Source organism: Taudactylus pleione, unplaced genomic scaffold, assembly GCF_031769625.1.
Source record: "Taudactylus pleione unplaced genomic scaffold, aTauple2 ptg000105l, whole genome shotgun sequence".
NCBI lineage: Eukaryota > Metazoa > Chordata > Amphibia > Anura > Myobatrachidae > Taudactylus > Taudactylus pleione.
The window spans coordinates 7,675,335-7,702,866 of record NW_028284507.1 but is presented as its reverse complement, the minus strand read 5'-3'; the positions used below and the strand labels follow the sequence as shown (position 1 = coordinate 7,702,866).

Here is a 27,532-nt window from a genome sequence, read left to right as displayed (position 1 = left end):
TATCTCCGTCCACTTTCTCTCTCTCTCTGGGGTAGTACTAAGCCTTGGATAGTGATAAAGTGGAGTGAGATAAAATATCAACCAATCAGCTTCTAACTAACTGTCACTTTACAGGATGTTTGAAAAGTTACAGGATCTTATTGGCTGGTACTTTATCATTCTCCAAGGCTTAGTACATAGACCCCAAATAATGCATTTTTATACTGTGCAATAGATTTATGAAAGGAAGATGGGTGGTCGTCTGCATTGCATCCCTTTTAAAGACTGCCAATCAAGCATGGGACGGTATACATTCATACACATACTAATCAAATCCACAAAAGAGATAACCATTTATTTATACTGATTACAGGATAAGAGGCAATACATGAGATGTACATAAACAGGTTTCCTGGGCTTGCAGAATATATTCAGTGCAAGAAACTCATTCAGTCCTCCCCACCGCACAGTTTCAAGAGCAGCTTCCTGTAATCTCCGGAAGTGTCCCCCTGGAATACAAAGCAAAAGATCAGGAGCATTATATTTGTGTTTTTCCCCTATGTTCTTTTAGAGAGACCCTGCCCTTTACACCTATGGCCAGTTCTAAATTACATGAGCAGCTTGCAGTGGACTCCAGCACAGACGCAGGGAATGAGGCTGCAGGTCTCACCTTGATGAAGGAGTGCAGGGACTTTCCATACATCTTCTTGAACTCAGAGCGGATTTCCAGCATGTCAATTTCACAACGAGAAACCATCACTCTGATCAGCGTATTGTCTTCTGTACCTAGGCCCTGTGTCAAACAAAGAACACAAGTATGATCAACCACCAAGCTGTAAAGGTCTCTTGAGCACTGTATACTCAGTCACAAATCAGGCCCTAGTAAGCCAAGATATCCAACCTTAACACATGCAACCACAAAGGAAATATCAAAGACCATTTTAAAACAAACCCACTGCTCAGTATGACAAAATAGGTCTCGTTCTATAAAGGCCAATATAATAAAACATACCAAATTTAAAAAAAAACAAAAACAAAAATAGCCTGCATGATTACTCTTGTTGTATAAAAATAAGGGAACAATGAGGTCTGAAAGAAGTTATTAAAGGGCAGTTCTCAAACCTGCTGCCTATGTAAGTGCTGCTGACAGCCAGAATCCCGACACCCATAGGGAAGACAGGTAAGTGTTTTTCTAACCCCTACCCTAACCCTCCCCGATGCCTAACCCTAACCTCCCCACCTAGTGCCTAAGCCTAACCTCCCCGACCCCTAAGCCTAACACCCCATCCCCAGTGCCTAATCCCAACTCCCCTCTCCCAGCACCATAAATCTAACACCCCTTCCCCGATGCCTAACCATAACCCTCCCCCTAGTGCCTAACCCTAACCTCCCTCTAACACCCAGATACTACCTTCGGGATGCCGGCGGTCAGGATACTGGTGCCGGGATCCCGACCTGTCGGAATTTTGGCGCCGGTATTTAGACAGTCGGCATCCCGCACACCGGGATTCTGACTACACCCGTTATTATACATGTCCCCCTGTGGGTTTTAGCATCATTTACATGGTGCATCCAGTTAAAAAAAAAGTTGGTGTGTGTTTGTTCATAAAAAACAAATAAAGTCAGTATTTGACATTAGCATAATCATAGCCTGTTTCACATAGCTGAACTATATACATTAAAACAAACAAAGCGGTTTATTCTCAACTACACACACCCACCATGCCCTCATCCACTCCTCTGCGCAGGTAGCCACGTTAGTCACTGATGGAAAGATTTATTATTGAAGCACATCCCTTTCTGACAGCTGTGCAGGAACTCTGCATGGTCCATGCAATACTTAATACTAATATGTTCCTACTGATAAGTGGTTAAGTCTATCAGTAGCATGAATATTAGACGTCTGCTTTCCATCCCCCACTCAGGTGGCAAGGCGATTTATATGCAACATCTTTGGAAGACTGCATTAAAGTAAAGGAATTAAAACTAAAAAATAAAACTCATAGCTGCAATTAAAAACGTGTCTGGAGGTTTATTGAGCGATGCAGTGAAATACAGGTTCATATTGGTCTTATGGCTTATTTTTTGCTAAATAATAAAGGGTTTAAAAGTAAAAATGTTTCAATATTTCCCAATAAAATGACATGAGAAAAACGAGACACACGAACGCTCTGGCTACACTGCTTCATATCGTCCTCCAGATTTCCGCGCTCTCATTCACTCTACATCATTTTCCTTATGTCTGTCTCCCAGCTCTCTTTAGCTCTCTCCCCTGCCCAGAACAGACAGAAGACCTGTAATGAATGCCAGGCAGAGCTGTCACTTCTCTACTCATTTGTCACATGTGGTTCGGCTCCAATGGAGCTTAAAAGAGCAAATCCTTCAGTGAGTGAGAAAAATATCAGGGCATTACCAGGACAGTGTGCCAGGCAGGCTCTCCATCCCTCCCTCCCGGGAAGTCAGCAGAGTGACACAGAACCGGAGAATGTATTTCTACTAATCTATTTTTACCTTTTCTCCCTATGTACAGGAAATTGCAAACATCACCATCCAAACCCTCGCAGGTCTCTCCACATGTGCAGTGTGTTCCTAAACGTAATGTGCAATGCTAACAAACTAATGGGTAATGGGTGCTACAAATAATCATTTATATAAATAATTGGAAAAGGAGCCACAAAATGTGCATTCTCAGTCAATGAATGTGGTACCAGCAATTCTCATCATTTGTCCCCTAATTAAAGTACATATATGTCATCATACACTGTGGCTTCAGTAACGCCAAAGTTTCTCTTGGCGTGTCAGGTCCCGGGCATCTCGGCGGCTCCAAGCATCTCTTAAAACAACTGGAAGCGCCAAGACGACTTTGTTAGATTGCACTGATTAATTTGATGTGTGACATATGTACATTGGGCAGCACAGACGGTGTAATGGTAGCATTACTGCCTCACAGCACTGAGGTCGTTGGTTCGATACCCACTACGGCCCTAACTGTGTGGAGTTTGTATATTCTCCCTGTGCTTGCGTGGGTTTCCCCCGGGTACTCCGGTTTCCTCCCACACTCCAAAAATATACTGGTAGGTTAATTGGCTCCTAACAAAATTACCCCTAGTGTGTGTATGTGTGTATGTGCGCATGTGGTAGGGAATATAGATTGTAAGCTCCACTGGGGCAGGGACGGATGTGAATGGCCGAATATTCTCTGTAAAGCGCTGCGGAATATGTGTGCGCTATATAAATAACTGGTAATAAATAAATAAAATAATCTGTGTAAAATGCAACGGCTGCAGCTTTTGCTCACGCCAAGTTTCGTTGTGCGTCATTTGTGACTATGTACATGTTTGAAACTAATTTATGTTCCCTTAAAGTCGCAGCCCAGTGTCTGCAGCACACTCCGAGTGGCGTTGCACTCAATCCGCGATGCAAAGAAGACGCAAAAGTTAAAGAAAAAGACGATTTGTTACACATCTTGGAGCGGCTTAGTCGCATTGTGCTTCTAACGTTGTAGGGTTTATTGAGGCTATGTGTATGAGGACACACTTGTAGCTATCAAGTTGTCTTCCCCATCAACAACTGAAGACGTTATCATAAACATATGCCCGTATACAAGCTGTGTTTATATTCTAGTAAGCGTAAAGAGAGGCACGTGTAACGCTGGTTATGGGTTAAAAGAAGTACTGTACTCATACATGTATGCAATATTCATAAATGTAAAATATTTGAGGTAAAACTATGTATATAGAAGTATGCAATGCATGAAATGTATATTTGAGTAATGCATTGTGTATGTACACATTATTATGTGCTCTAAATGGAGTAAAAATATGCCCCAGTGTATGGGATACACATTCATGGTAGAAGAAGGGGGGGAGCGATATGGCCAGGAGTGATTTGGCTCCTGTCAGGAAAAGAGGGTCCGGTTGGAGAGATGTATAGAACAACTGTCAGCAGCAGCTGACAGTTAGGAGTCCCCTTCCTTGGAAGCTCACCCTCCCAGTGTTCTGCCAGGCACAGGGGGATTGAGCCAGTGAGGGAGCCTTTCACAACAGGAGCTGTGAAGATGATGGGAGCCGGCACCCACCCTGCTGGAAAGGCAGCCGATGGTGGACAGTCTGGTGGCCAGGAGGCTGTCAGTGGCAGATCGCACAGCGGCAGTGACTGATAGCAGACAGTAGGTGGAACAACCAGCTGAAGGGCCATACAGGCTAAAGGAGGCAGTGTGATAGCTGAAAGCTAATCTCCCTGTCCAATGGACAGAGGTGTTGGGTAAGATGTATCCAACCAGCACCTAACATCACAGTAGTGGTCAGGCAGCAGGGAGAGGTCACAGAGACACAGTAGAGTGATGGAGGTGGTCAGCGCTGCTCAGGGGACAAGAACAGCAGTAGTCATGAGTAGTGGAGCTGCCTCTCAGGTACGGGGAAAAGACAGACTACCAGCACTCCCTACTAAGTTAATTCATCCAAATAGAGGGGGATTATAATATAAACCCCCATATTTTTTTTTACATTGGTTACACATATGCTGTTATAGTTGCTCCACTAATGAGAGAGTTGGGGAGTATTTACATGCTCACTTACTGAGAATCAGTGGGCACTACTTCATTATAGTTAGACTATGGGTTTTATTTATTAACATTATTTTTACTAAAATAAAGTGAAAAAGGGTGTTTTCACACCCTTTTCACATTATTTTAGTTTCACCTGTAGTTATTACAGGGCAATTGGAGTAGAATTAGTAAAATTCTACTCCAACCCCTAAGTATCACTTATTTTTAGTAAAGCAGATTGCATTTCCCATAATTGTAATGGGAAATGTGATCCGACCAGAGTTACTAAAAATAAATTGTAAAAAAATACCGGGGGAAGCCCTGCGATAATAACGCCACCTGGAGGTAGCGTTATCCAGGGTCTCCCCCGGTTACCGGGCTCCCACTCTGCTCTAACAGGGAGAGCAGAGGCGGGATCCGGTACCAGTAATCAGCTATGTGGTCTAAACAGACCGCAAGCTGATTGGTGGAAAAAAAAATGGAAACATTTTTTTTTTTTACTTACCTGAATCCAGGGACCGGTGATCGGGCCTCCGGTGATGGCTCCTCTCCGGTCAGCTGGTCTCCCACAGTGCACTGCTGCCCGGTCATCAGGTGATCGGGTCCCAGTGCAGTATGGGAGATCACCTGACCGGGAAGCCCGGAGAAGATCACCGGAGGCCAGGAGGATGCAGGTAAGTGTAATGAAGGGAGGGGGGGGGTCGCGGGGGGTCCGCGATCGCAGGGGGCGGGGCTTAGCGTCGTGGGGGGTAGTAGCGACGGTGGGTCGGGGCATGCGCGGGCTCTTAGTCGCGGTATTTTTTCCGAAAATACCGCAACTAGAGTGCGGATGGGATCCGCAGGGACAGAGCTTTATCGCAAGCTCTGTCCCTGCAAGGGATTTATAGTAAAATCCCTGTGATATTGCCTGAATTCGCAATGCGAATTCACTCGGTAATATCACACTACAATCCGCATTCAGTATGCGGATTGTAGTAAATAGAGCCCTTTATCATCTGGAGGCTATATTCATCCTCTACTGTAGCAGCCAGTCACATTACTGTCTTCCTGACATACACAGTTGAGTCACATTATTATGACCACCAGCTAATAGCCAGAGTAACCGCAGCACGGACAGCAGCTAGACGGGCTGGGAGTGACTCAAAGGTGCAGGTAGGTTGGCACAGGTATTTGGAGCCATGTCGACTGCAGCGCATCCCACAGCTGCTGGAGAGTGCGTGGTGGAGTATCCATAGAGCGAACACAATGATCGAGGTGGTCCCACAGATGCTCAATTGGGTTCAAGAGTGGGGAATTACTTGGAAGTCTTGGTCAAGCTCATCCATCCACTGTCGGACATTTCTAGCCGTGTGACATAACACATTGTCTTACTGGAAGATGCTTTTTCAGTGGAGATAGACTTTAAGTATCTAACGACAGCTGGAGTCATACACTAGCCGGCTGCTGCAGATACAGACTCCAACTTCTTTTATACCAAGGAGGATACGGGCATAATACCCTAGGTATAACGGGAATTTTATGCTTATGGCTCAGAGTGCAAATAACTAAGAGATAAAAGGGACCAGGACTCATAATTACAAACGAGCACCCTCATATTATCGGATACGCTGCAGTCTCTACATAATTTTAGTATATGGATCCATATATACATATACTGTATATTAGTCTGATGTAGTATTATAATATTGCTCAGATAAATTCTATGTATTGCTAGGTATCAAACCGCTTGTGATAAGTTATGTAATGCAATAATATGCATGAATATCATGTCTGTATAAATTGCGTTAAGACTAAACTATACGGGATGGTGTCTACTTACTGGGAGGAGTGGTGAGAGAGTCATTGGAGAACACACAAATCCAAGAAGGACAGTATGTGATGAGGAATATGGGTATACGGTATATATTGTGTTATCTACACCACATTACTTAATCGCTATTAGCATTTGGGTTTTCCCAAGTTGGTCCATACCGACTACTGATACTTGGGTGGAGGCACTGAACTGATAAAATGATCTATACCACTTAGCGGGAGGTTAAGGGTGGGAAAATATACAGTAAGGGAATTAGCAACCCAGTTATCTTTTACAGAGGTAAAAGGGAGGATACACACGCACTTCTGTATAGTGATTTTAAGCTTCAGAAACACTCTTCAATCAGCGTAATACATAAGTAAAAGTGTTATGCAATAATGAAGCTGCAGTCATTGGGATCCAAGGCCACATAGTTAAGACAAAGCATTTTTTGCAAGTTATGCTTGCTGCAACATTATTACAACACATGTAGGATCCAAAATCTTTTTTCAGCTAGCTAAGGGAGTGCAAGCCATTTACACAAGCCCTAACAATACGTAATGCTAAACAGAGAAGCACCCCGGCCCTTCTAGCCAATGTCTTTTTCAATGGAGAGAACAAAGAATAAGCGTGCCAGAATATCAAACATATGGAAACCATAATTACATTTAAATATTTAGTCAACCAATACACAGGTTATAATCTACGTATATAAAGCAACCACAAGTGGCTTTAGTAGCTCTTCAAAAGTTAGCGGCCTTTGTCCAGCAGATTTATAAAAAAAAAATAAAAAAAAAGCCAGTAACAAAGTATGCTAGCTGAAAAAATGTAGAACATAGAAAGTTAGCATCGGAAGTAGCTACTCTCTTCCTCCCCCTCCCCCCCCCCAGTTTTGTAGAAAGGGTCCAGTCTCAGGGCCTGATTCAGACCCGATCGCAAGCGCTGAGCGCTCGCAACCGGGTCGATGGTGGCCCAGAGCACATGCGCACGACGGAGCCGGCTCCGTCGTGCGTATGCGCGAGACCCGGATAGTGACGGGCAAGCCGTCGCTCCGGGTCTCGTACCAAAGGGGGCGTGCTGTCGATGTTGAGTGACAGCACGCCCCCATTGGTGGGCGGGCCGGGGGAGTGGCTGCCCAACGGAGGTGTTCCCATGTGAACGCCTCCGTTTGGGGCCGGCCCCACTGGGAGAGATTTCGGCTCTGTTAGAGCCGAAATCTCTCTGGGACTTGCGGCAACGAGACCCTACCACAAGGGTCTCGTCGCAAGCCTGATGGTCGCAATGGTCTTGACCATCGCGACCATCTTCCTGGGCGCTCGCTATAGCTGTGGGTAGTCACCCACAGCTATGCGATCGGCCAGGAGGCCGTTCTAAAAAAAAAAAAATAGCCCGGCCCTGATTCAGAGCGAGCGCTCCGTCAGAGCGTCCGGTCCTGAATTAGGGCGTCAGTCCCCTAAATGGCCTAGCATTTCAAATTTGCTGGGGCTAAGGGGGGACTGTGAGCAATCACGCAGGACACATTCTGCACATGTGCAGTCTGGGATTGCATAAAAAATCCAAATCAGGAGTGGATTTATGGTGCATAAACAGTCAAATCAGACAACGATAAAGATATCGTTGTCTGATCGTCCTGCATGTGCTGGGTGATTGTTATCGAACATCCAGCACAGCATCCACCCCCAAACGACTGAACGATTGCGGATCCCTATAGTAACCTGGTCGATATCGACCAGGTTGGACTGCATGCATGGGCGATAGTCGTTATCAGCCATCCATGCCTGCGCGTCGTTTGGGGGTTGGAAGGGGCTAAAAAAAAATGGACAATACAAATGATTAACGATAAACAATATCATTATCATTTAGATCGTCCTGCTAAATCTGGCCGTGTGTATGCACCATTAGAGACAGGCATTCTGGGTACTGTTTAATGCAAAATTATTCATTGCCAAACAAATCACAGCAGTTGAACATCTAGTTCTTTCTAAATCAACTACATAAATGCCATTTAACAATAGAAAGGTAATTTGGGTGCCCTAGAGTAAGCAGTAGTTATCATCTACTCTACATACAGCGCCTGATGCAGAGTTGGATGTAAATCAGCAGAATGTTGCTCCTAAACTGCATGCTGGTGGATATACATCTTACGAAGTGCCCACCCTACTCATCTGCCTTATACTAGGTGCACAAAGATACACCTCCATATAGATGTACGTACGCTTATGTCAAACTGCACAGACCACAGGTAGGTCCCTCTCACTGTGCACTGCCTAACTGGGAACACACTGTTTCGACCTCTTCAGTCGTAAGTGTAGATGTGATGGAAAGGGGTGTAACATCCCGGAGCAAGCACAGCACAGAACCATGCAAGTGACGGACCGCAAACAGACGAACGTCCAATTCTGTGTCACCACTGATCCTATGTACGGCATTTGCTATAGCTGGAAGAGGCAATAAAAGCTTACATTTAGAAGTCAGATGCTTACCTTCATGGATTTATATAATCTTTCAGCAAAGAAAGCTGATCTATTCTTCATACATTTTACTGCAAGACAAAAGAAACAGCACATAAGGATGTAAAGCAAGTCACATTGAAAGTGTGCAGATGTTAAAGGACATGGATAAATAATACAGGTGCAGTCTGTGACCAGGTACGATGCCATGGAGGGGTGGGAGTAGGGGGTGGTAATAGAGACCACAGTCATCTCCTGTTGCATCAGCCTGTTGGAGGAAAGATCTCACACCTGAAGCCTATACTAGATGTTTATATTGTGTATCCAGGTATGTACACTATAGGAGCCATGATATGACAAGACAGCAGGAAACACATATTCCAATCTTGGTTTTCTTTTTCATCTCACCTCCCTGTATACATGGTTACACGTCAGTAACTTCCATCTAGCAGCCAACCAGATCTTTAGTAGTGGGTTTGGGAAATCAGATAGTGTTTATATACCAATGTAAAGTCTCAGAAATGAATTAAAATGTGGCCACAGACAAGGCAGCAGATTTTGGGCCATTTTTATTACGATTTCCAGCATTCCAATGCACAAAACCCTCACCTGCAGAGGAAAGGTGCTGCCGGGAAGAAAGGGGTGCAGGGCACAATAGGTATAGGTTTCCCTTTGCCCAGAACTCCCAGGTGACGAGTACACCAAATGCAGGAAGGATCTGGATTATTCAGCATGGACAGAGGGTCTAAAAGGGCAGCACGGATAGTGTAATGGTTAGCATCACTGCCTCACAGCACTGAGGTCTTGGGTTTGATTCCCACCACAGCCCTGACTGTGTGGAGTTTCTACATTATCCTTTTGCTTGCGTGGGGTTTCCTCCAGGTACTCTGGTTTCCTCCCACATTACAAACTATACTAGTAGGTTAATTGGCTCCAGACTAAAAAAAAAAAAAAAAAATTCCCCTACAGTGTGTGTGTGTGTGTACACTTGGGGGGTAGGATATATAGATTGTAAGATCCACTGAAGCAGGAACTGCAGTGAATGGCCAAATATTCTCTGTAAAGTGCGGTGGAATTACTTATAAATAAATAAAAGCAATAAGCATGACTGTCAAGTAGACGTTTGGTGCAGACAAGAGACTGCTGTTGGGATTACTGGGGACTAACCAAGTAGGAGCTGGCTTGGACATACTTAGCACATGGACAATATAGAGATGCCAGAAAATGTCCCTGGCTCTCTCTCTGCTAATCAACTATTCTGCTAATCAACTATTCTGCCTGGGTAACATAAAGCCAAGTTAAGTCCCCAAGTTGCCTTGAAAGTTATCATTGTGACTTACATAGACAAGTAAGACAACTAATTGTCAATTAATGCTTTACTGTATGTACTGTACTTTGTAACAAAATTCACTTCCGAAAAACACACTTCTTTCTGAGAATCCACCCATAAACTTATTTGTGAATAGGCAGTACTGCCCCACATAAAGGTTACTGTGATAAAACTTTGCTTAATGGACAGAAATAGTAACTTTTATAATGACAGTTTCTAGTCTCCTCCTAGCACATGGTCCATCTGGAACTACTACAAGACAGCTGCATTTTTAACCTCCTTTATTAGCACACTGGGGTCATTGGCATTAAGAAGTTTCCAGTGGCATCGGGAAAAGATGGAAGTAAAAAAAAAAAAAACCCACAACTGACCATTCTAGATTTTGGGCCCGATTTGGAGTTGGGAATAAAGCAGAAATAAGCAAGTAGCTTTGCAACCGGGCAAAACCATGCTGCACTGCAGGTGGGGCAGATTTGAAATGTGCAGAGAGATTTAGATTTGGGAAAGGAGTGTCCAAACTCACATCCAGGTTGTGGTCCTGCCCTCCCACCTGGAAGTGCACACTGGGAATTGCCAACAGCTGAAGAGCAATAGGTTGCCTACCTCGGATGTAGAGGTCTCCTGGGTACAGCGTATAAATACAATGTCTGTGCATTCTGGGACATATAGTTCCACACCAGCTGAAGAGTTAAAGTTTGTCTAAAGCTGCTTTATATATTAAGTAAATGCATGATGAGATATTTAGTTAAAAGCAAGGTGGAAAGAATAATAAGATGACAAACCGCTCACCGACAGCCAGCAGGGCATCTTCAAGGTTGCCAGACATCTCAGATTTTATGCTGGACTCCAGGTCTTTCTTTGAAATCTTTTTATATTCTTCAAACACTGCAGACAGAAAAGAAGAGAGAGCCAAGTTCAATTGGTGCAGAGACGTTATGTAGCAGGTTAATCCTGCAACACGGCTGCCTCCATACAGCACGGCAATACCACTGACCACAATTGTATCAGATTAAATAAATGCAGAATTTTATAATATAAAAGATATAAATTATAAAACCCAGTGCCGGATTAACAACAGGGCAGCCGGGGTGGTCGCCCAGGGGCCCACACACACAGGGGGCCCCCACATACAGCTACTTTGCCAGCGTGTGCAGGGCACTATAGCATATGTGAACTAGGGTTTCTATCTGACATAATGTGGGAATTTAACACATTTGTGGTGCTGAGTGCATTTACATGTTATACTTTTTAATAACAATGTCAGCATATCATATTGACAATTTTATTGGTAGGGGCCCCTACAAGTTAGTTGCCACAGGGCCCCCACAAACCTTAATCAGACCCTGATAAGACGTGGTGAACAGTGAACAAGAGAAGCTAAAATTGGCCTCTGGTAGGTTGGGACTCCAAGGAGCAATACCAAGTGATGCCCATCACAGATGGGTTTCCATGTTTACCTATGCCCACAGCACTCCAGCAGACGGCATGCCACCTTGATAAACAAATAATACAGCCAACAGCTATACAGGGCATGTAGCCTCAATTAAATTTTTAATGTCAGTATAAGAATATTAAAGAGAGGGGCATTTGGGAGGTCTGTCTTACTAAAGCGTGTAAACATTTTTTACATTAAAAACCTAACATGCAAAAAAAAAAATACATGAAAAAAAATAATCACCTCTTTGTAAATGCTTTCTGTTCCTAGTGCAAAGAATGGTAAGAAATTTAACTTCATCTGTTCCCCACTTCTTCTCACCGGCTTCATACAGCTCCTGGAAGCAGAGGGAGAGATAATTTGGACACCACATATCCAGAGTCCCCTACAAGTCAAACACTTCATAGCACATGTAAGCAGTAACTACACATGTATGTTTTCCTGGTTCTGCGCATAAAGAAGAGGACAAGATTATATTCTTGTCACCGGGAGAAAAATAAATTACAGCTACAAAAGAGGGATTCTCATTGCACACTGAGAACTGACAAGATGAAAAAAAAATTTGTAAAAAAATATTTGTTTAAAAGAGAAAAACAGTGACTGACCTACAAAATTTTATTATATATATATCTCTATCTTTTTTTTAAATTATTATTATTTATATTATATTTATTACACGCACAAAAACAATATTGGGTGTATTAGAAGACGTGATCACAAAAAGATTTAAAAAAATTAATCACCCCATCTCAACTCAGGGTTATATGTCAATGTTTATTATTTGATGTGTGTTTTTATCTCTTTGGCTCTTTATCAGTAATCACTCTAAGTGGCTTACAAAGTTATGTCTTTTCATAGATAATTTATATTTTCAATTGACCTTTCTTTCTTTGTGCTGTTATTTTATGTACTTTGTTAATATATTTTATTTCTTTCAATAAAAATATATAAAAATAAAAATCAAACAAACAAAAAGGCATTGATCCACTGTGCTCACCATTTACATATTATATATATTATGTTTTGATATCTAAGCTTCCAAAAAAGTAGCTTTTTCAGAAGCTTGAAAAATATATGAACTGTTTTTAGAAACAAAAATCAAACATAATCTTGCAAAGGAAAAAAAAAAAAGGGGATTAAAATGGTTTTGTCGCCATGAGACAGAATAATATGCTACATCTGAGAGGAAAAACCTTCATAACCAACTGAAAATTCCACCCGAGGAGTTAAAAAGACCCACAAGTACAAAGCGCACATTGAAGTGAAAAGAGGCATCGCCTACGCTGGAAGAGATGTAGGGTTGTTAGCGCAAAAGCAGCAGAATTCTGTGGGTTTGGGAAAACGCAGCGTGTCTGTACCGGGGATGTCACAGGGTAAAAAAAGCATAGTGGAAAAACAATGAACAGAAATATAGCAGCCGGAAGCAGGATAAGTGTCAGAAAATTGAGGTTTGTGGTGGAGAACAAAAGAACGGGGTCCTGCTGTGTTCAAATACTTCAAACGCTTCCACACATTCTGCAGACAGCTGGGAATTATCCAGGTGAAAGCTGCTGCCTGAGCACAGTTTATTTTAGAGATTACAGTTGACACCATAAGCAAAACAAGGAAAAGGGATTAAAAGCTAAATACTTCAGAATTGGTGCATTAAATGAAAATTCCATATTTACAGATTGACATATAGTATATAGACACATATAGAAGTCTCAGACATGGAAAATATAGTAAATTCTGTATTCCAAGTCCTAGGAGGTCATTTAAAATGATAAAGGATGAGAGGTGTATAAGAGGTACAGGAGGCAGGTAGCAGCTGCCTGCGCTGCACCATATATCAGTTGGCAGTTTGAGTGATTCTTCTGCGCAAAAGGTCTTCAGTCAGTCACCATTTCTGTATACAGTCAGCAGACTGCAATATGAAGATAACAGGGGAGGTATCAGGGGAGGGACTCCTAGAACTGTTAGACGGCTAGTGTGTGTAATCTAGCAAGAACAGCGTTGTCTAAAAAGTCTATAATCCCTTTAGGAACTCTCCTATGGCAAAGCTGCTTTCTCCATTACATAAAAAGACACCTAAGGAATCAGCAAGGACATATGGTGCCTCCTGTAATACACACCTATAAAGGGACATTCATACCAAAGTCTTCCAAAACAGAAGGATCCCAATTGCAGAAAGTTCAATCTCGCAGCACTGTTACACTGGATATACTGTGCAATACCGAGACACATCGTAGTTTCTTTAGGCAACAAAAAAAAGAGCAAAAAATATTTTTTTTTAAAAGGAAACTATCGGCCTGTTTCAGAGATGTGGACGCTAATGCATTATGATCCCGTATGCAGCTGCTGTGCGAAAATACCCTAGTGCTGTAGCCGGCTGGAAATGTATGGAGACACTTCCGAGCGGCTTTGCAGAAACAGGCATCTGCATACAAATATGTAGCCGCTGTCGCAGTCAATAATCAGCCATCCGAGTAGCCCTGTGATCACGTAGAATAGGGATGTAGTTAGATTCCTGGCGGATGGGATCCCGGACGTCGATATACCGCCATAATGCTGACGCCGATATCCCGAAGGAGATTAGGATACCGGCGTCGGCATCCCGACCCCCACCATCCTGATCGTCAAGAGCCGGGTAAGTATACTACTTAGCCCGGGGATGGGGGGCGTTAGGTGTAAACACCCCCGTGGGGAGATTAGGGTTAGGCACCCCCCCCCCGGGGAGGGTTAGGCTAGAAAGAGGGGGAGTTAGACACCAACGGGGTGAAGGATAGGCTTAGGCACTACTAAAGAAGGGTTAGGTTACTTACGATCCCCAGTCGGGATTGTAAATCTTTGGCCTTCCGGTGTTGGTATGAGAACCAGCGGCTATTCGGCCTTCCGTATTTCATTCAGATTCCCGTAGAATGGCCACCTGAACTGAGACGTCGGAATCACAAAAACATGCGTAGGGGACCACAAATGCAGGCTACAACATGCCTAAAAAATGTTGACGCCACTCCCCAGTACCACCTACAAATGGTCCCCAACTGCCACTCACTTTGCTAAAGTAATCCTCCCAGTGAGTGTCATCACAAAGGTACCTTGGTCGCGCAAGCAGTGCGACGGTGATGCATGCGCAGTTGTCCGATAATCGCTCAACTGTGTAAATATCGGAATAGCGTACATCTCTGAATCATGCCCTATATAAAATGTAAAGAATGCAGGGGTTAGTACTTGCCCAGACACAAGGTTAATGAATGCTTAGGGTGAACTTGCGCATGAAGTGTTCCAGATCACGACATGAGCAATAGGCCCGGAATATAGCGCCAGCATTGTGTTCACAAGAATAAGGCCGGCCCCAAATGTTGAATTATTTAAGCATCATAACATGTCCACAATCAAGGCTGATCCAAGGCTCCTTCCACAATTCATCTGAATAGAAGAAGCCCGAAGGAACAAAGATGAAGGCTCTTGATGACTGCATGTTATTACTAAGCATTTTGCTCATGCAGACATCTGGAGAACGATTCTAGTGTCTGCATAATGCCTCTTTTGTGGTGATGACACGGTCGGGTATAATAAAAGGTAGCACACGCAAAACAAGTAAAGACAGCGTTATCCTTTAGGAGAAAATGGTTGATTAAGTGAAATACACAATTCATTTGGGGATCTGAGGAAAGTAGAGTTGTAGCTGATCAGAATCTCACTTACAGCCGTAAGATTCTGCGTGCACTTACCTTTGCGTCCTGCTTGGCAAGAGACTCATCAACCCTGTCACTTTGGTCTCGACCTCCCTGCAGTTATAAGAAATGTAAAAAAAATAAAATTATATGAACAACCACAGATATAAGCATGATATATTTAATAAATATCACAGTATTTAAAAATCAAATCTAAGGAAGAATTGGGAAAAAAAAAAAAAGAATACAAATGAATGACTGTCACGGAAGTGCTTACAACATAAGTGAGGCTTTGTAGAATGAAATGCCTGAGTTCTCGTATGGCCATACATTATTATTGCACATAATTGGCTAATTTCCGAGTTGCACAAATCCCTTCGCAAGCAAATGGCGAGTTCTAGAATAGAGATGCGAAAATCCACATTTTTGAAAATCTCTGTCCTATTCTGAGTCGGATGAATCTTTCCCAGATCAGACTTTCCACGTAATGTGAACAGTGGGTGTATAGCCAGACTTCCATGCTATTCTGTGCCATGCGTACAGGGAAGGGAAGCAGTTTGGGGGTGGGGACTGGGCTGGCTCCAGCTGAGCAGTTCTGGCGGTCATTCAATTCAGATAGCTGCAATCAACGATGGCGATTCAATGCTGCATCTTCTGACCCAGCACTCGGATCAGTCATGCCGGCAGGAGGCGTCTTTTGTCCTCAGATACCTCCTGCTACATTAGAATAATTTTCTCATTGTTGCTGTGTCTAAAGACGCATCAGTGATGAGAACAGAGTACAACTCAGAATCAGGTCCTATAGCCTGTGCCATTGCTGAAGACTCTGAGCTATAGAAAACATTAATAAATTATACTACATATTACTGAGAAGTGGGAAATCACAATAAAGCAAATAAAGCCCTTGCAGAACTGTATCCCAACATTAACCCTTCTTAAATCTACTGTTTAAAAGTGAAATATAATATGCACAATTCTTGTATCAGCGGTATAATGAACAGGCTTCCTGGTGAGGGAGACTTACAGCAGCCAAAGACACTAGCACCCTCTGAAACATGAAAGATGTGTCCGAGCAAATGTCGTCCTCCAGGGACTTGCTGTATTCTGCAATACAGGTGATAAAACCGTTTAACACACACAAAATGAAATACATTCTGCGAGGTACCATTTATAATACATACACCTGGTGGCAATACAAAGTCCTCCTGTCCAAACTGTGTTTTTTACAATATAGTCTGAAGACTAAATACAGCACATGTATCAATCATGTAACGTGTTGGATTATATTTTGTTGTTTTTTTTCCTACTACTACTCCTTCCACATTTAGTATTGTGGTTCCAAAATCCTGTGCTTTCCCCAGAAGCAACCGTATGCTATTGTATTGGTGTCATCTGTAGAGAATTTCACATAATGGCTATGCCTATCCAGAAGATACAACACGTACATCACAAAAACTTGGTGGTAGTTCCCAATAAACACATACATTATCCTAGAATGATAAAAGAATCAACATCATGATTTCCTTACTTAATCTGTAAGCTATGTTGATGTTACGGATCTCTTCTGAAGAACGCGATGCCAGAATTTCAATCAGACACCCCTCATCAGTTCCTGCACCCTAAAAGAGACAAATAAATAGACCGAGCAGAAATTAATACTGCACAGCTGTCCTAATGGCACTGAACCCCAAACCTTTATGTGGCCGCTACCTTCCCAGTTGACTATTGCAAAACACACCACACCAAGGCGGCTCCAGGGGTGGGGCTGTAGCGCAGTCCAAAATTCAAATAGGGGAGTCACACCAACTGCCAGTGAGCCCCGGCCATCTATGTTTGGCAGCATTTTAAATGACAGTTGGTGTGGTTCCCCTATTTGAATTTTGGACTGCGCTGCAGACCCACCCCTGGAGCTGCCCCTGCACCACACAACAGCTTTTAGCCTGGAACCTTGTCTGGCGCTCTTCACAGAAAGAAATTGGACAGCTGTGCTACATTTCTCTTCATTGCTGGGCAGGCATGTGGACAATGCGGCATAGGCAATTACAAAGAAACATATGTGGGAGTGTTGTCCGGGTCTCCTGTATATATCCCGTGTGTTACCTTCATGGCTTTCTTGAGTTCCTGGACGTCATACAAAGTGATCGGGGTCATAAGGCCGAGGACCACTTGTTCAAAGCGCCCGGTGAGTTCAGATTTTAGGTCATCCTCTAAATCCTATAAAAAGAGGAGGTTTATTAGGAAACCCCCTAATAAAGAAGGACAGAAGGGGTGGGCAGAGAAAGGGAAAACTAGAATGTTTGAAAAACAAAATGAAAAAATTCACTATAGCACACACTATAGATGGGCAGACGCCTCTGGTTTTATCGTTATTTATGTAGACAGAGCACCTAGCTTGGCATGGCAATCAGGAACACCATTAACAGGAGTATACCTGCATCACACCACTAGGAACGCATTGCGGGTATTCGTGTGAATGAGCATAAAAAATAATAATAATAATAATAATAATAATAATAATAATAATTTACAGAAAAAAAAAATGCTGGGTTTTAGAACCCAACTCTTCGTAAATAAACCCTTAAATGTGTTTTGCATTTAGTATTGCAGTTTTAAATTTTGGGGTCAAAAACCGCTGCAAAATTGGTGGCTTGTAACATCCGCTGCTTAGTAAATCTTACTTTCATTTTTCTCAGTATTCATATCTAATTTAATTTCTATACATTTAATGGTACACATTTCACTCCTCGTGTTGCATTTTAACAAAGTGCATTGCTAGCTACACACACACTCCAAAGCATGTAATAAGCTTGACACACAAGTATTAAGTGTCCTATTGTCCCATCAGTAATTAAAACTAAATATAGTAGTATTTTAGGATAAAAACTGAAACATATGTACAGAAAGGGGTCACACTATAAACAGTAGGAGGTTGAAACTTACACTTTTGCAGTGTGTCTCTTCACATTTTTACTATTTCTACAAAACTAGAGACACAGTTTTCAGAGGAGTCTGCCCAGAGAACAGAATAGGAATGATCCCGATGAGTTGGATGGACTCGCCCTGCACATGCGTGCATCATAATGAAATTAACACATTAATAAGAATGACTGCTGCCCCTTACTTGCTCTGCATTAGTTAATTATTTGCTTACACCAATAGAAGAATAGCAACAATAGATGGTAAAGACAGGATACAAAAAAGTGTTAAAGATTTAAGAGAAAAAAAATATATAAATAACTATAATAAAGTTCAAAGAGTTTAACTTTCATAAATTCTAAGGTGGCAAGTCAAATAGTGGTTCGGCTACAGCGTTCATTTCCTGAGTGGCATATCGCAACCAGCAACATTGCTACTTACACTCACACATCATCATCAAGGTGGGAAGGAGAACTAGCGATGTTGAACCTAGCGTAACAGGAACATGTGCGCAGCTGAAGACATGATGTTTGGAGGTACAGTGTTTCTTATTGGATTAGCCCTAAGGCTGGGTACCCAATGGCACATATCACATATACACCAACCATTCCCTCCTGTCAAACCCTAAACATAATTTATAGTTCTGAATTAAACTGCCCAGCAGTAATGAAGCTGAATCTCATTTTTATCCATTAATTCTAGTTCATCTAAATTTTGCTTGGAAGGTTCCTGTATCTATTAACATCTACTGATATACAGATGTGCCCACATACATCTATCCTCCGTGCACTACAAGTCGCGCCACACAACGCGGGACCTCAGTGTGACTGGGTAGCGCCCAGCGTCTTTTTACCTTCAAATGCGTCTTATACCCACAATGAATAGCCTATGTTCTCTGAGCGAGTGCGAGTGTATCTGCATACGAAATGCTACGTCACAGTGTCTGCGGCTGTAACACTAACGTAGTGTTAGCATGCAGATACACACGCAGGCACACACAGAACATAGGCATGCTGCATATCATTTTAATCAACAGAAGCGGCTTGTGCTAAATATTCACATCGTGCGAATAAGACTCAGTTGAAGGTAAAAAGATGCACGAAAAAACGCTCAGTGCTACTGAGTCACACCACGGCATGGGGCGACTAGAAGGGCTGTTTAATGCGCCAGGAGGCTGTATGTATGTGGACCCATCTGTAGCGCCTGCACACTCTGCAGCACTTTACAGGTACCACACATTTAATATGAATACTGACACTAACATTTGCACACCTCTTTTTTTCCCCATCTTTTCTAAACCAGTCCCCATTTCCCTCTACCTATCCCTGTTCTCCTTCTACACTACATGGCTTTTGTATTCACCAGCACAGATTAACCAGTTTAAAATCTCCTACAGCTCTACGATTTGTGATGAGGAAGTGAAAGAGTAAACAGGGCACAAGGGAATGAGAATTGGATGTAACCATCAGCACTCTATACACGACTTACCCGTCAGACACAAAGCAGCTAAGTTTCTTTGTAAATTTAGCTACGCAAACACAATTAAGTCCTATTCAAATATCCCTTCAGCTTGATGTGTTGGCCTTACTGACTCATACTGACACCCCCAGTCTAGTTTCTCAGCAACTGAATGTCACATTCAACCTCCTGTGTTTCTATTCCACAGCTAAAGCTGCCAGCTGTGAATGGGCACTGTAAGAGGGTAGATATCATGTAAAGAAATCATAATCTGTACGGTCCTGCAATGCCCGATGCTTTATTCCAAAAAGTGGTGCGATTCACATAATTAATTAGCCCACACATTGAGGATTGCTGAACAAAAGGTCACATGTAACTACCATATAGCCAAAGTCTAATAAAGTCATATTATGGAAGTCCCACCTTAAAGAGACACTGACACTGCAAACCCAAACATGTTCTTATCTTAAATGCACCTCAATGGGAAAATAACTTGGGGACGGTCTCCCATCTCTGTTGATTTTAGACTAAACTAGTTCCCAATTAGAGCAAACCAGAATTCACATTGAAGCCTCCACCCCTTGTCATAAAACCAAATTTATAAAGTTGTTGTAGTGCGACAAGATTATGGGGATTAATTACCAGTAATGTGGAAATCTTTAATTGGATCGATTTAAATAGAATAATAAAACGATATCTAAAACAAAAAGGAAGTGTTTATATAAACAAGAATAAAAAAAAAAAAAAAAAGAAGAAGAGGAAGCAGCAGACACTCAACAAGTCCCATTTGAGTGTTTATATATTTTTCTATATAAACACTTTCTTCCTTTTTGTTTTTGCTGTACCCCCCCTCCCTGCAGCCGCCGCTGCAAGTGTACGGGCGATCGCTGACCGCCCATACAAACTGCACGATGGACAGATATATCTGCCATCGGCTGTGCTACATGACATCATTCACAGACATATTGCTGGTACGCATTGGCCGACGGGCACACAATTTATTGGCAGACCAATTAATCGGCCAATATATCTGCCAGTGTGTACCCAGCGTAACTCTTATTTTGGATAACCTTATGTGCATGGCCTGTTTACTGGAGGAGGTTTACAGATTTAGGTCACACCTTAAAACTAACAATGCTGTATTTGCCCTGTACATTGAATGTCCACCAATAATAGAGTCTTACCTTTCCTACAGAAGACTTGTAAGCAATTTTTATTTCCTGGCGCTGTGCCAGGGTTCTGTTTGCAATCACGTCAATTATGGCGTCTTCATCTGTGCCTGAAAACAAGAGGGGAACAAGTCACTCAAATCTGCCAAGAAAGCGAGTTACCTACACCCATCTCTGCCTGCAAGCAGATTAGTCCTGTACATGTAGCAATACAAAGAATACACAATATTGTTCCTTGTCATGATTTTCATATTAGCAATAAAAGACAATTATGTTTTATCGGCTCTTTGCCAATTGAAACCCGTAAGATTACCATTCTGCATTAAAAAGGGGGAGGAACAAAGAGCACATTATCAGTAATGAAGACTAAAGTTTTCAGAGTGTAGAATTTATGGTTTTAAACTGGAATTTTAATCCTATAGACCAGTGGTTCTCAAACTCGGTCCTCAAGACCCCACACAGTTCACGTTTTGTAGGTCACCTTGCAGGTGCACAGGTGAATTCATTACTCACTGACACATTTTAAAAATTCTACAGGTGAAGCTAATTTTTCCCCTTGTGATTCTGTGAGGAGACCTAGAAAACATGCACTGTTTGGGGTCCTGAGAACCGAGTTTGAGAACCTGTGCTATAGGCAATAGATACATTCTAATATACTAAGTAACCTGTGTAAATGCAAAGCATACCCACAGTCTATTCACAGCCCCCATGCACACTGCTGTCTAGGGCTGCATTGCTCTATTACTGCAGAGGACAGCCTGACACTAGAATGGTCTGTCCAGATTAGTCCACATACACATAGCATTGAATCTCGCCAAATTAGTCCACATACACATAGCCTTGAATCTCGCCAAATTAGTCCACATACACATAGCCTTGAATCTCGCCAAATTAGTACACATACACATAGCCTTGAATCTTGCCAAATAGCCCCATTTAGGGTTTGCAACAAACTTTAGATAAAATACTAATCCTAATTACAGAACTTCATATACTATAAGCAAACCAAGATGCAAAATAGAAAAAAAAAGTAGCACAATGAAGGAAAAAGTAGCAAAGTGGAGGAAAAAGTACACCGTGGTAATTGCAGTATATGGCATATTCAATTGGGGGTAAAAACCTTGCGCCCCATTTCGGATTACTGAGGGTATGCTCCGGGGTGCTGTAAGGGCAGCGTTGTGACCGTCTGGAGCATCCTAAGGACACTCCAGACGGCACTGCTGCAGAAATTCTGGCTGCAGGGTGCCAATCCAGATACAGGAGCTATGGGTGAGCAGCAGTACCGCCCACAGAGTGCTGTGCTCTGTGCACCCGCACACCACTAGTTGCGGCCCTGCTCACGAGTGCGGGGGTTTACAGTGGTCTCCACAGGCTGCTGGGATATGTAGTTCTCTCAGCACCAGCTATACACTCACATGGCGGTGGGTCACTCACACACTCAATTAAGGACTAATTAAGCTAACTGGAAACTTCCAATTGCTTAATTAGTCCTCATGGGGGTGCTGCGCTTGGGTCCCAGAGCAAGTGCCGCTGATTTTTCCTAAAATGAACGATTTTAGGAAAAATCAGACTTGCTCTGGAGGTGAGAGAAAAAAAAAATACACTGGCTTATTTTCAGTCCCTTAATTGAATAGCAAAACCTTGCGGCTGCGGAAAAATCCACGCCGCAAGGTTCTTTACATATCCCACCCGCAATTGGATTCCCCCCCTAGGTGTCTCATGCCATTTGGTGCAAAAGTTATAGGCGTATGAGGACACATTTGTACACCTAACATGGGTGCAAATTTATGTCCCCATAGCCTTTACAGTCACAATAAATACTATATACATAACCTACATCCATACAGTAAGGAATCAATTTATTATGCCATATGTTACAGTGATAATTAAATACAGATGCGTAAAATGAGATATTAACTAAACCTTTGACACTTGCTTTTTTTCTAAATAATGAATATGGTTAAAATATAAAGTGTGGCTGTAAGTAAAATACATTTCTTACCATTTCAAAGATAAAGGTTATATTACAGCCATGGACACTTATTTAGTCCCAGGAGACTGTAGAGGTGAGTCTCCTAGCCCAGCCATCACAGGTTAGCGAATGTATGCTGGAGTAGTAAGACACAGCAAAACGACACATAGCGGATAAGCACTAAAGTCTACTTTGTCAGCGGGAGGGAAATGTGTGCGTGTCAATTAGAAAACACATGTACCAATTCATAGTTTATATGTCAGAGCTATAGGTGGAATTGTCCTTCAGCAATCAAAGAATTACCCAGACACTCACCTGTCCCTTTCATGGCTTTACGCAGCTTTTGTACATCGTCGGCTGCATTGAAGCTTGAGTAAGGTTTGATCGTTCCCTTAGTTCCAACCTGCAGACATGATTAAGGGAATTATTTATGACTAGCAACAGTGGATGTGACTAAGGTTGTGGTGGCCTGAAATGGTTGCGGCTTTAATAAAACCAGAACTAAAAAGGGAGTACATTTCACTTTGTGCCCTGGACCAATATTTACTAAACTACATCTGTTCAATTAATTAGAAACCAGAACTTGATCTTTCTCGAAGGTTTGATACCTCTCCCCCTTTATCTTTTAGTAAAGTCTGTGTTACAGTGGAGAAATTGCCCAAATCAGTCTCGGTCATTCATCTACAACAGTGATGCTGGGTACATACTGGCAGATATACTGGCCGATCATTTGATCGGCCAATATATCATGTGCCCGTCGGCCAGTGTGTACCAGCGATTTGGCTGTCAACGACGTTGTTCAGACATATTGCTTCGACTGTGCTGCACGGCCGATGGTGATGAGATTTTGAGGGTAGGGCCTAGGGTGTGACCGCTCGATCGCGGCCCCACCCCCGCTACACAATGCCAAGAGTACCGGCATTGTGTAGCCGGGGGCGGGGTCACGATGACGCGATTCAGAGCAAATAGAGTCATCAGCTCCCCCCCCCCGGACCGCTGATGCAAGGAGTGAGCAGACGCCGGCAGCAGGTACAGGTTGGTGGTGCTGGCCAGGATACTTGCCTACTCTTCCAGGGGCCCGGGAGCGACACTCGTTTTTCAGGAGGCTCCCGGCAATTTCGGAAAAGTATGCAAGTATGCTGTAGATGTTAATAAAATGAATGTGATTAGGCGGCTTTGCACCAGTGTGACGCCTGTCCCAAATGTTACCCGCCAGCCATTTTGTATTTTCTTGCAGGTGTCGTTACGTCATAGCTAAAGAAGTGTTTCTGCAGCTCCACATCCTGTATGCTTTTTGTGATCCTGCATCATTTACACATACTAATAATGCACGTTCAACACGCTAAATGAGCCACAGATTCTGAGCAAGCGCTGTATGAGTGTGACATATCCTGATTGCTAGCCAATTACAGAGGTGTCCTCATACATATAGCCTCTTTGCGCCTTAAACAGCCCTTTCAGTCGCCCCATTCCGTGGCGTGACTCGGTAGCGCCGAGCTTGTGCCTCCTATTCGCATTGCTGTGTGAATAAGCTGCATTTGAAGGTTAAAATATGCAAGAAAAGACGCTCGGCGCTACAGAGTCACACAGCGCTCACACGTTATGTGTAACGCGACTTGTAGCGCTCGGAGGATAGATTTATGTATCTGTATGGCCGCTTCTTCTGTTGTGTTCTTGTGAGAGTGAAACGTTATAGGCTACAAAATGTCACACAACATGTAAAGTTATTATTTTTGGGCTGCAATTGTCAAGATCAGCAATTACCCATACACGCAGAGACATGAAGGCTAGCATTCAATTATGTTTTTGTTGTACTATTTGGCAGGAGAATGGTAAGGTTTGCCAGGGTGCTGCGTTTGGATCTAGGGTTATGGAGTTTTTTGTTTATATAAAACACAAGCACGTTATTTAATAGCTTACTGTAGCTCACTAGGAGGAATACTTTACTAGTTATTGTGTAGAAATTCTGAGTACAGTACTGTTATTGCTACAATACAAAAATAAAAAATACTGCATTACCAGAGGGTTTACTGGTAGTAATGAATTAGTGAGGACTTTGTTGCTTAAAATAAGTATTGCTCGTCAACCATAATGCCAAGTCAACAGCTGCTGTGGAACTAAAAATACCAGCAAGCTCTGACTTGTAGACTACACAATGGGCAGAAAGAAACGGTTTATAAATACTTTAAGTTCTTCCATCACCTGCATTAGTTGACTTCAGGGAAGGGCAGATTATAATTTGTATGAATAACAAGAAATCCCTATTGCACTGTTAGAAGATCTCTTGTGCATGATTTAGTGTTTGAGTGTTGGTTGCAGTACACCAGACATAATAAGCCATTCATTATCCTCTAAGGCATAAATTACCTTGCCCAGATTTTAGACAATGTGCATAATGAAGCAAGTTGATACATACAACCAGTGTCGTGATTATGTTATGGATTACAAGATATTAGGCAATATGTAACCCTTTGGGGGGAATTCAACTAGCCATGGGGCGAGTACAAAAGCTATTCAATTAAATAGTATTTTTCCCTCCAGGTGTTAACGCGTGCAAACCCATTGAGTCCGCGTAAAGGACAGAATCAATAGGTTTTCCGAGGGTAAACCCCACTAATTGAATCTCCTAGTGCGGGTAATTATCCACTTTGTGCTTATTAAATAGATTTATTAGGACTACCAGCATTGTGACCTGCAAATGATCCTTGATGTATAAGGCCTACCTGCAGGGTTAATTATATGTCTGAGAATAGGAGGGTGGCAGATTTATGTATAGCCCATTAGGACTGCCAGCACATGATCCAACAGACAGATAATGGTAAAATTATGGAGTCTTAATTGCAGGCTTTCCCAAAATGAGGTTGACCTGGACAGTGTCACCACTCCATACCAAATTGACAGCATGCTCTGGACAAAGGGCCATAAAACCTACAGTAATTAATATCTACACAAGATGGTGAGCCAGAAGAAGCGGGGCTGTGTGACAGCTCAGGTAGGCATACCATGTTGAAGTCTGAAACTTTGACTCCAAAGAATTGTTCAATCTGACATTGGGAATTGTCATTATCATGTGTCTCCCCACAAACAGATTCATGTAAGGTGAGACTTAAGTACTTATACACATAAAAAATATTTGACTAAGACTATCTTTCTCACTTTAAATTTAATTTAAGAAGATTGGTCTCTGCGATTCTTATTTGATCCATTTGGTGTATGCATTCAGCTAATCCATAGTACAGAATAGTATTTGGGTAATGATAACCAAGACTTTATTGTATTTGTAGGGAGGACTTAATGCTTCCTATTTGTAGTGAATATATCCTGAAAAAGCCTTAAGTGGTGGCAGACAACTTAATAGTGAGTGGGAGAAAAACTGGGGAATGTAATAATTTCAGTAGACAGACCAGGTTTTTTTTGTTTTGTTTTTTACTTCAGACCCACGTCATGCAGGCTCAAGTGCTGATCTTGACAAAGTTATGGACAACGGTTAGGGATTGAAGTAACTTGGAACCAGGTCCATGACAACCAGTACATATTTGATTAAAAATACGTCTGGTTATCTAAATTAGTACACACAAATTTTACGCATTTTAATTAAAACACACCCACACCACAATGGCCATTTGTCACTGAATGATTTGTATGCATACAGAACAAATTTGATGTGTTGTGCAAATTAGGTTTGCTTTAATTAAAATGGTTCAATACACTCACGTATCAAGTTATACAATTATTTTTAAATATGGCAGCATTTTTTTTGCCAGACTTGGAGGATCGTTAATGATCTTTTTAACTAGATTGGATCTTCGGCGGGCCTTATACATGCACACACGTATAGTGGCAATGGTACAAGCTCACTCAATATCATATTGTGAAAGAGAATCCTGCGTGAGCAGCATTGGAGAATTCATTCCTTTCAAACCCAATTTGGACAGAGCATGGGCACAGCACCTGGATCACATCCGCTGGTATTGGGACCTGTTAATCTAGTTTGAAGAAAACCTCAAATATAGGGGCAGATGTACTAATCTCTGGAAAGAGATATATTGGAGAGTGATAAAACGACTAACCAATCAGCTCTTAACTGAAATTTTTCAAACACAGCATGTAACATGACAGTGAGGAGCTGAGTGACTGGTAGGCTATCATTCTCCAATTTATCACTTTTTATAGCTTAGTACATCTCCCCCATTAACTTTTTGCTGCACACCTACCAACCACATTTACTAATACGACTGATAATTAACCAAGGAATTCACTATTAGCAGACGTGTTAGGCTATGGGGGTGGATGGGGTGTGGCAGGGGGATTTACATGAGCTGGGATACCAAGCCATTCGTTGATCACTGAAAATATATCAGCCTGTCTGGCTAGCGTATGTTGCAGGAGTGGATCCCATTGAGTGTATCTGTTGCCCAGAGATGTTGTTCACGTATTACATAATAGAGGCTACTTCCAGCTGTACAGTGTTTTTATCTTTAGAGGGGAGTGAGATCTATATCCCAGGGATAGTTTGCAGTAATTTTTTTGGCTAGCTGCTTCCTTTTAAGATAACTTCCAATAATAAAACGGAGACATTACAGCTCCAAAGAATAAATGAGTTGTTTCCCAGATCAGAGCTGGTGATCAAAGGATGGCAGTGTAAAGTTCAGGGTCAGCAGTTTATATAGACAGAGTGAACTTTTTATCAATTGCAAACAACGCGTCCTATAGTCTATTTACAACCATCCTGATAAGGATATTGATTTGTTAACATATGGCACTACTAATACTTACTGCTGCCATGATATCCTCTTAATGGCACACTGCAGCGTTTCAGGCAGATGGCAACT

General features: G+C 42.3%; 1 protein-coding gene across 3 annotated transcripts in view; it reads right to left on the bottom strand.

Annotated features, from left to right (window-relative positions):
• Positions 1-313: 313 nt before the first annotated feature.
• ANXA4 (annexin A4) overlaps positions 314-27,532 on the bottom strand; it is a 48,113-nt gene continuing 20,894 nt past the window's right edge. For all 3 annotated transcript variants that reach the window (XM_088470824.1, XM_088470827.1, XM_088470826.1), the window contains exons 2-13: positions 27,477-27,530; positions 23,016-23,103; positions 20,744-20,838; positions 17,286-17,399; positions 16,714-16,804; positions 16,210-16,289; positions 15,243-15,299; positions 11,776-11,869; positions 10,887-10,982; positions 8,801-8,859; positions 650-772; positions 314-488 (exon numbers count right to left, since the gene is read on the bottom strand). In XM_088470824.1, the coding sequence (XP_088326950.1) occupies positions 429-488; positions 650-772; positions 8,801-8,859; positions 10,887-10,982; positions 11,776-11,869; positions 15,243-15,299; positions 16,210-16,289; positions 16,714-16,804; positions 17,286-17,399; positions 20,744-20,838; positions 23,016-23,103; positions 27,477-27,485 (966 nt within the window). In that variant the 5' untranslated portion in view covers positions 27,486-27,530 and the 3' untranslated portion in view covers positions 314-428. The remainder of the gene's footprint in view (positions 489-649; positions 773-8,800; positions 8,860-10,886; positions 10,983-11,775; positions 11,870-15,242; positions 15,300-16,209; positions 16,290-16,713; positions 16,805-17,285; positions 17,400-20,743; positions 20,839-23,015; positions 23,104-27,476; positions 27,531-27,532) is intronic.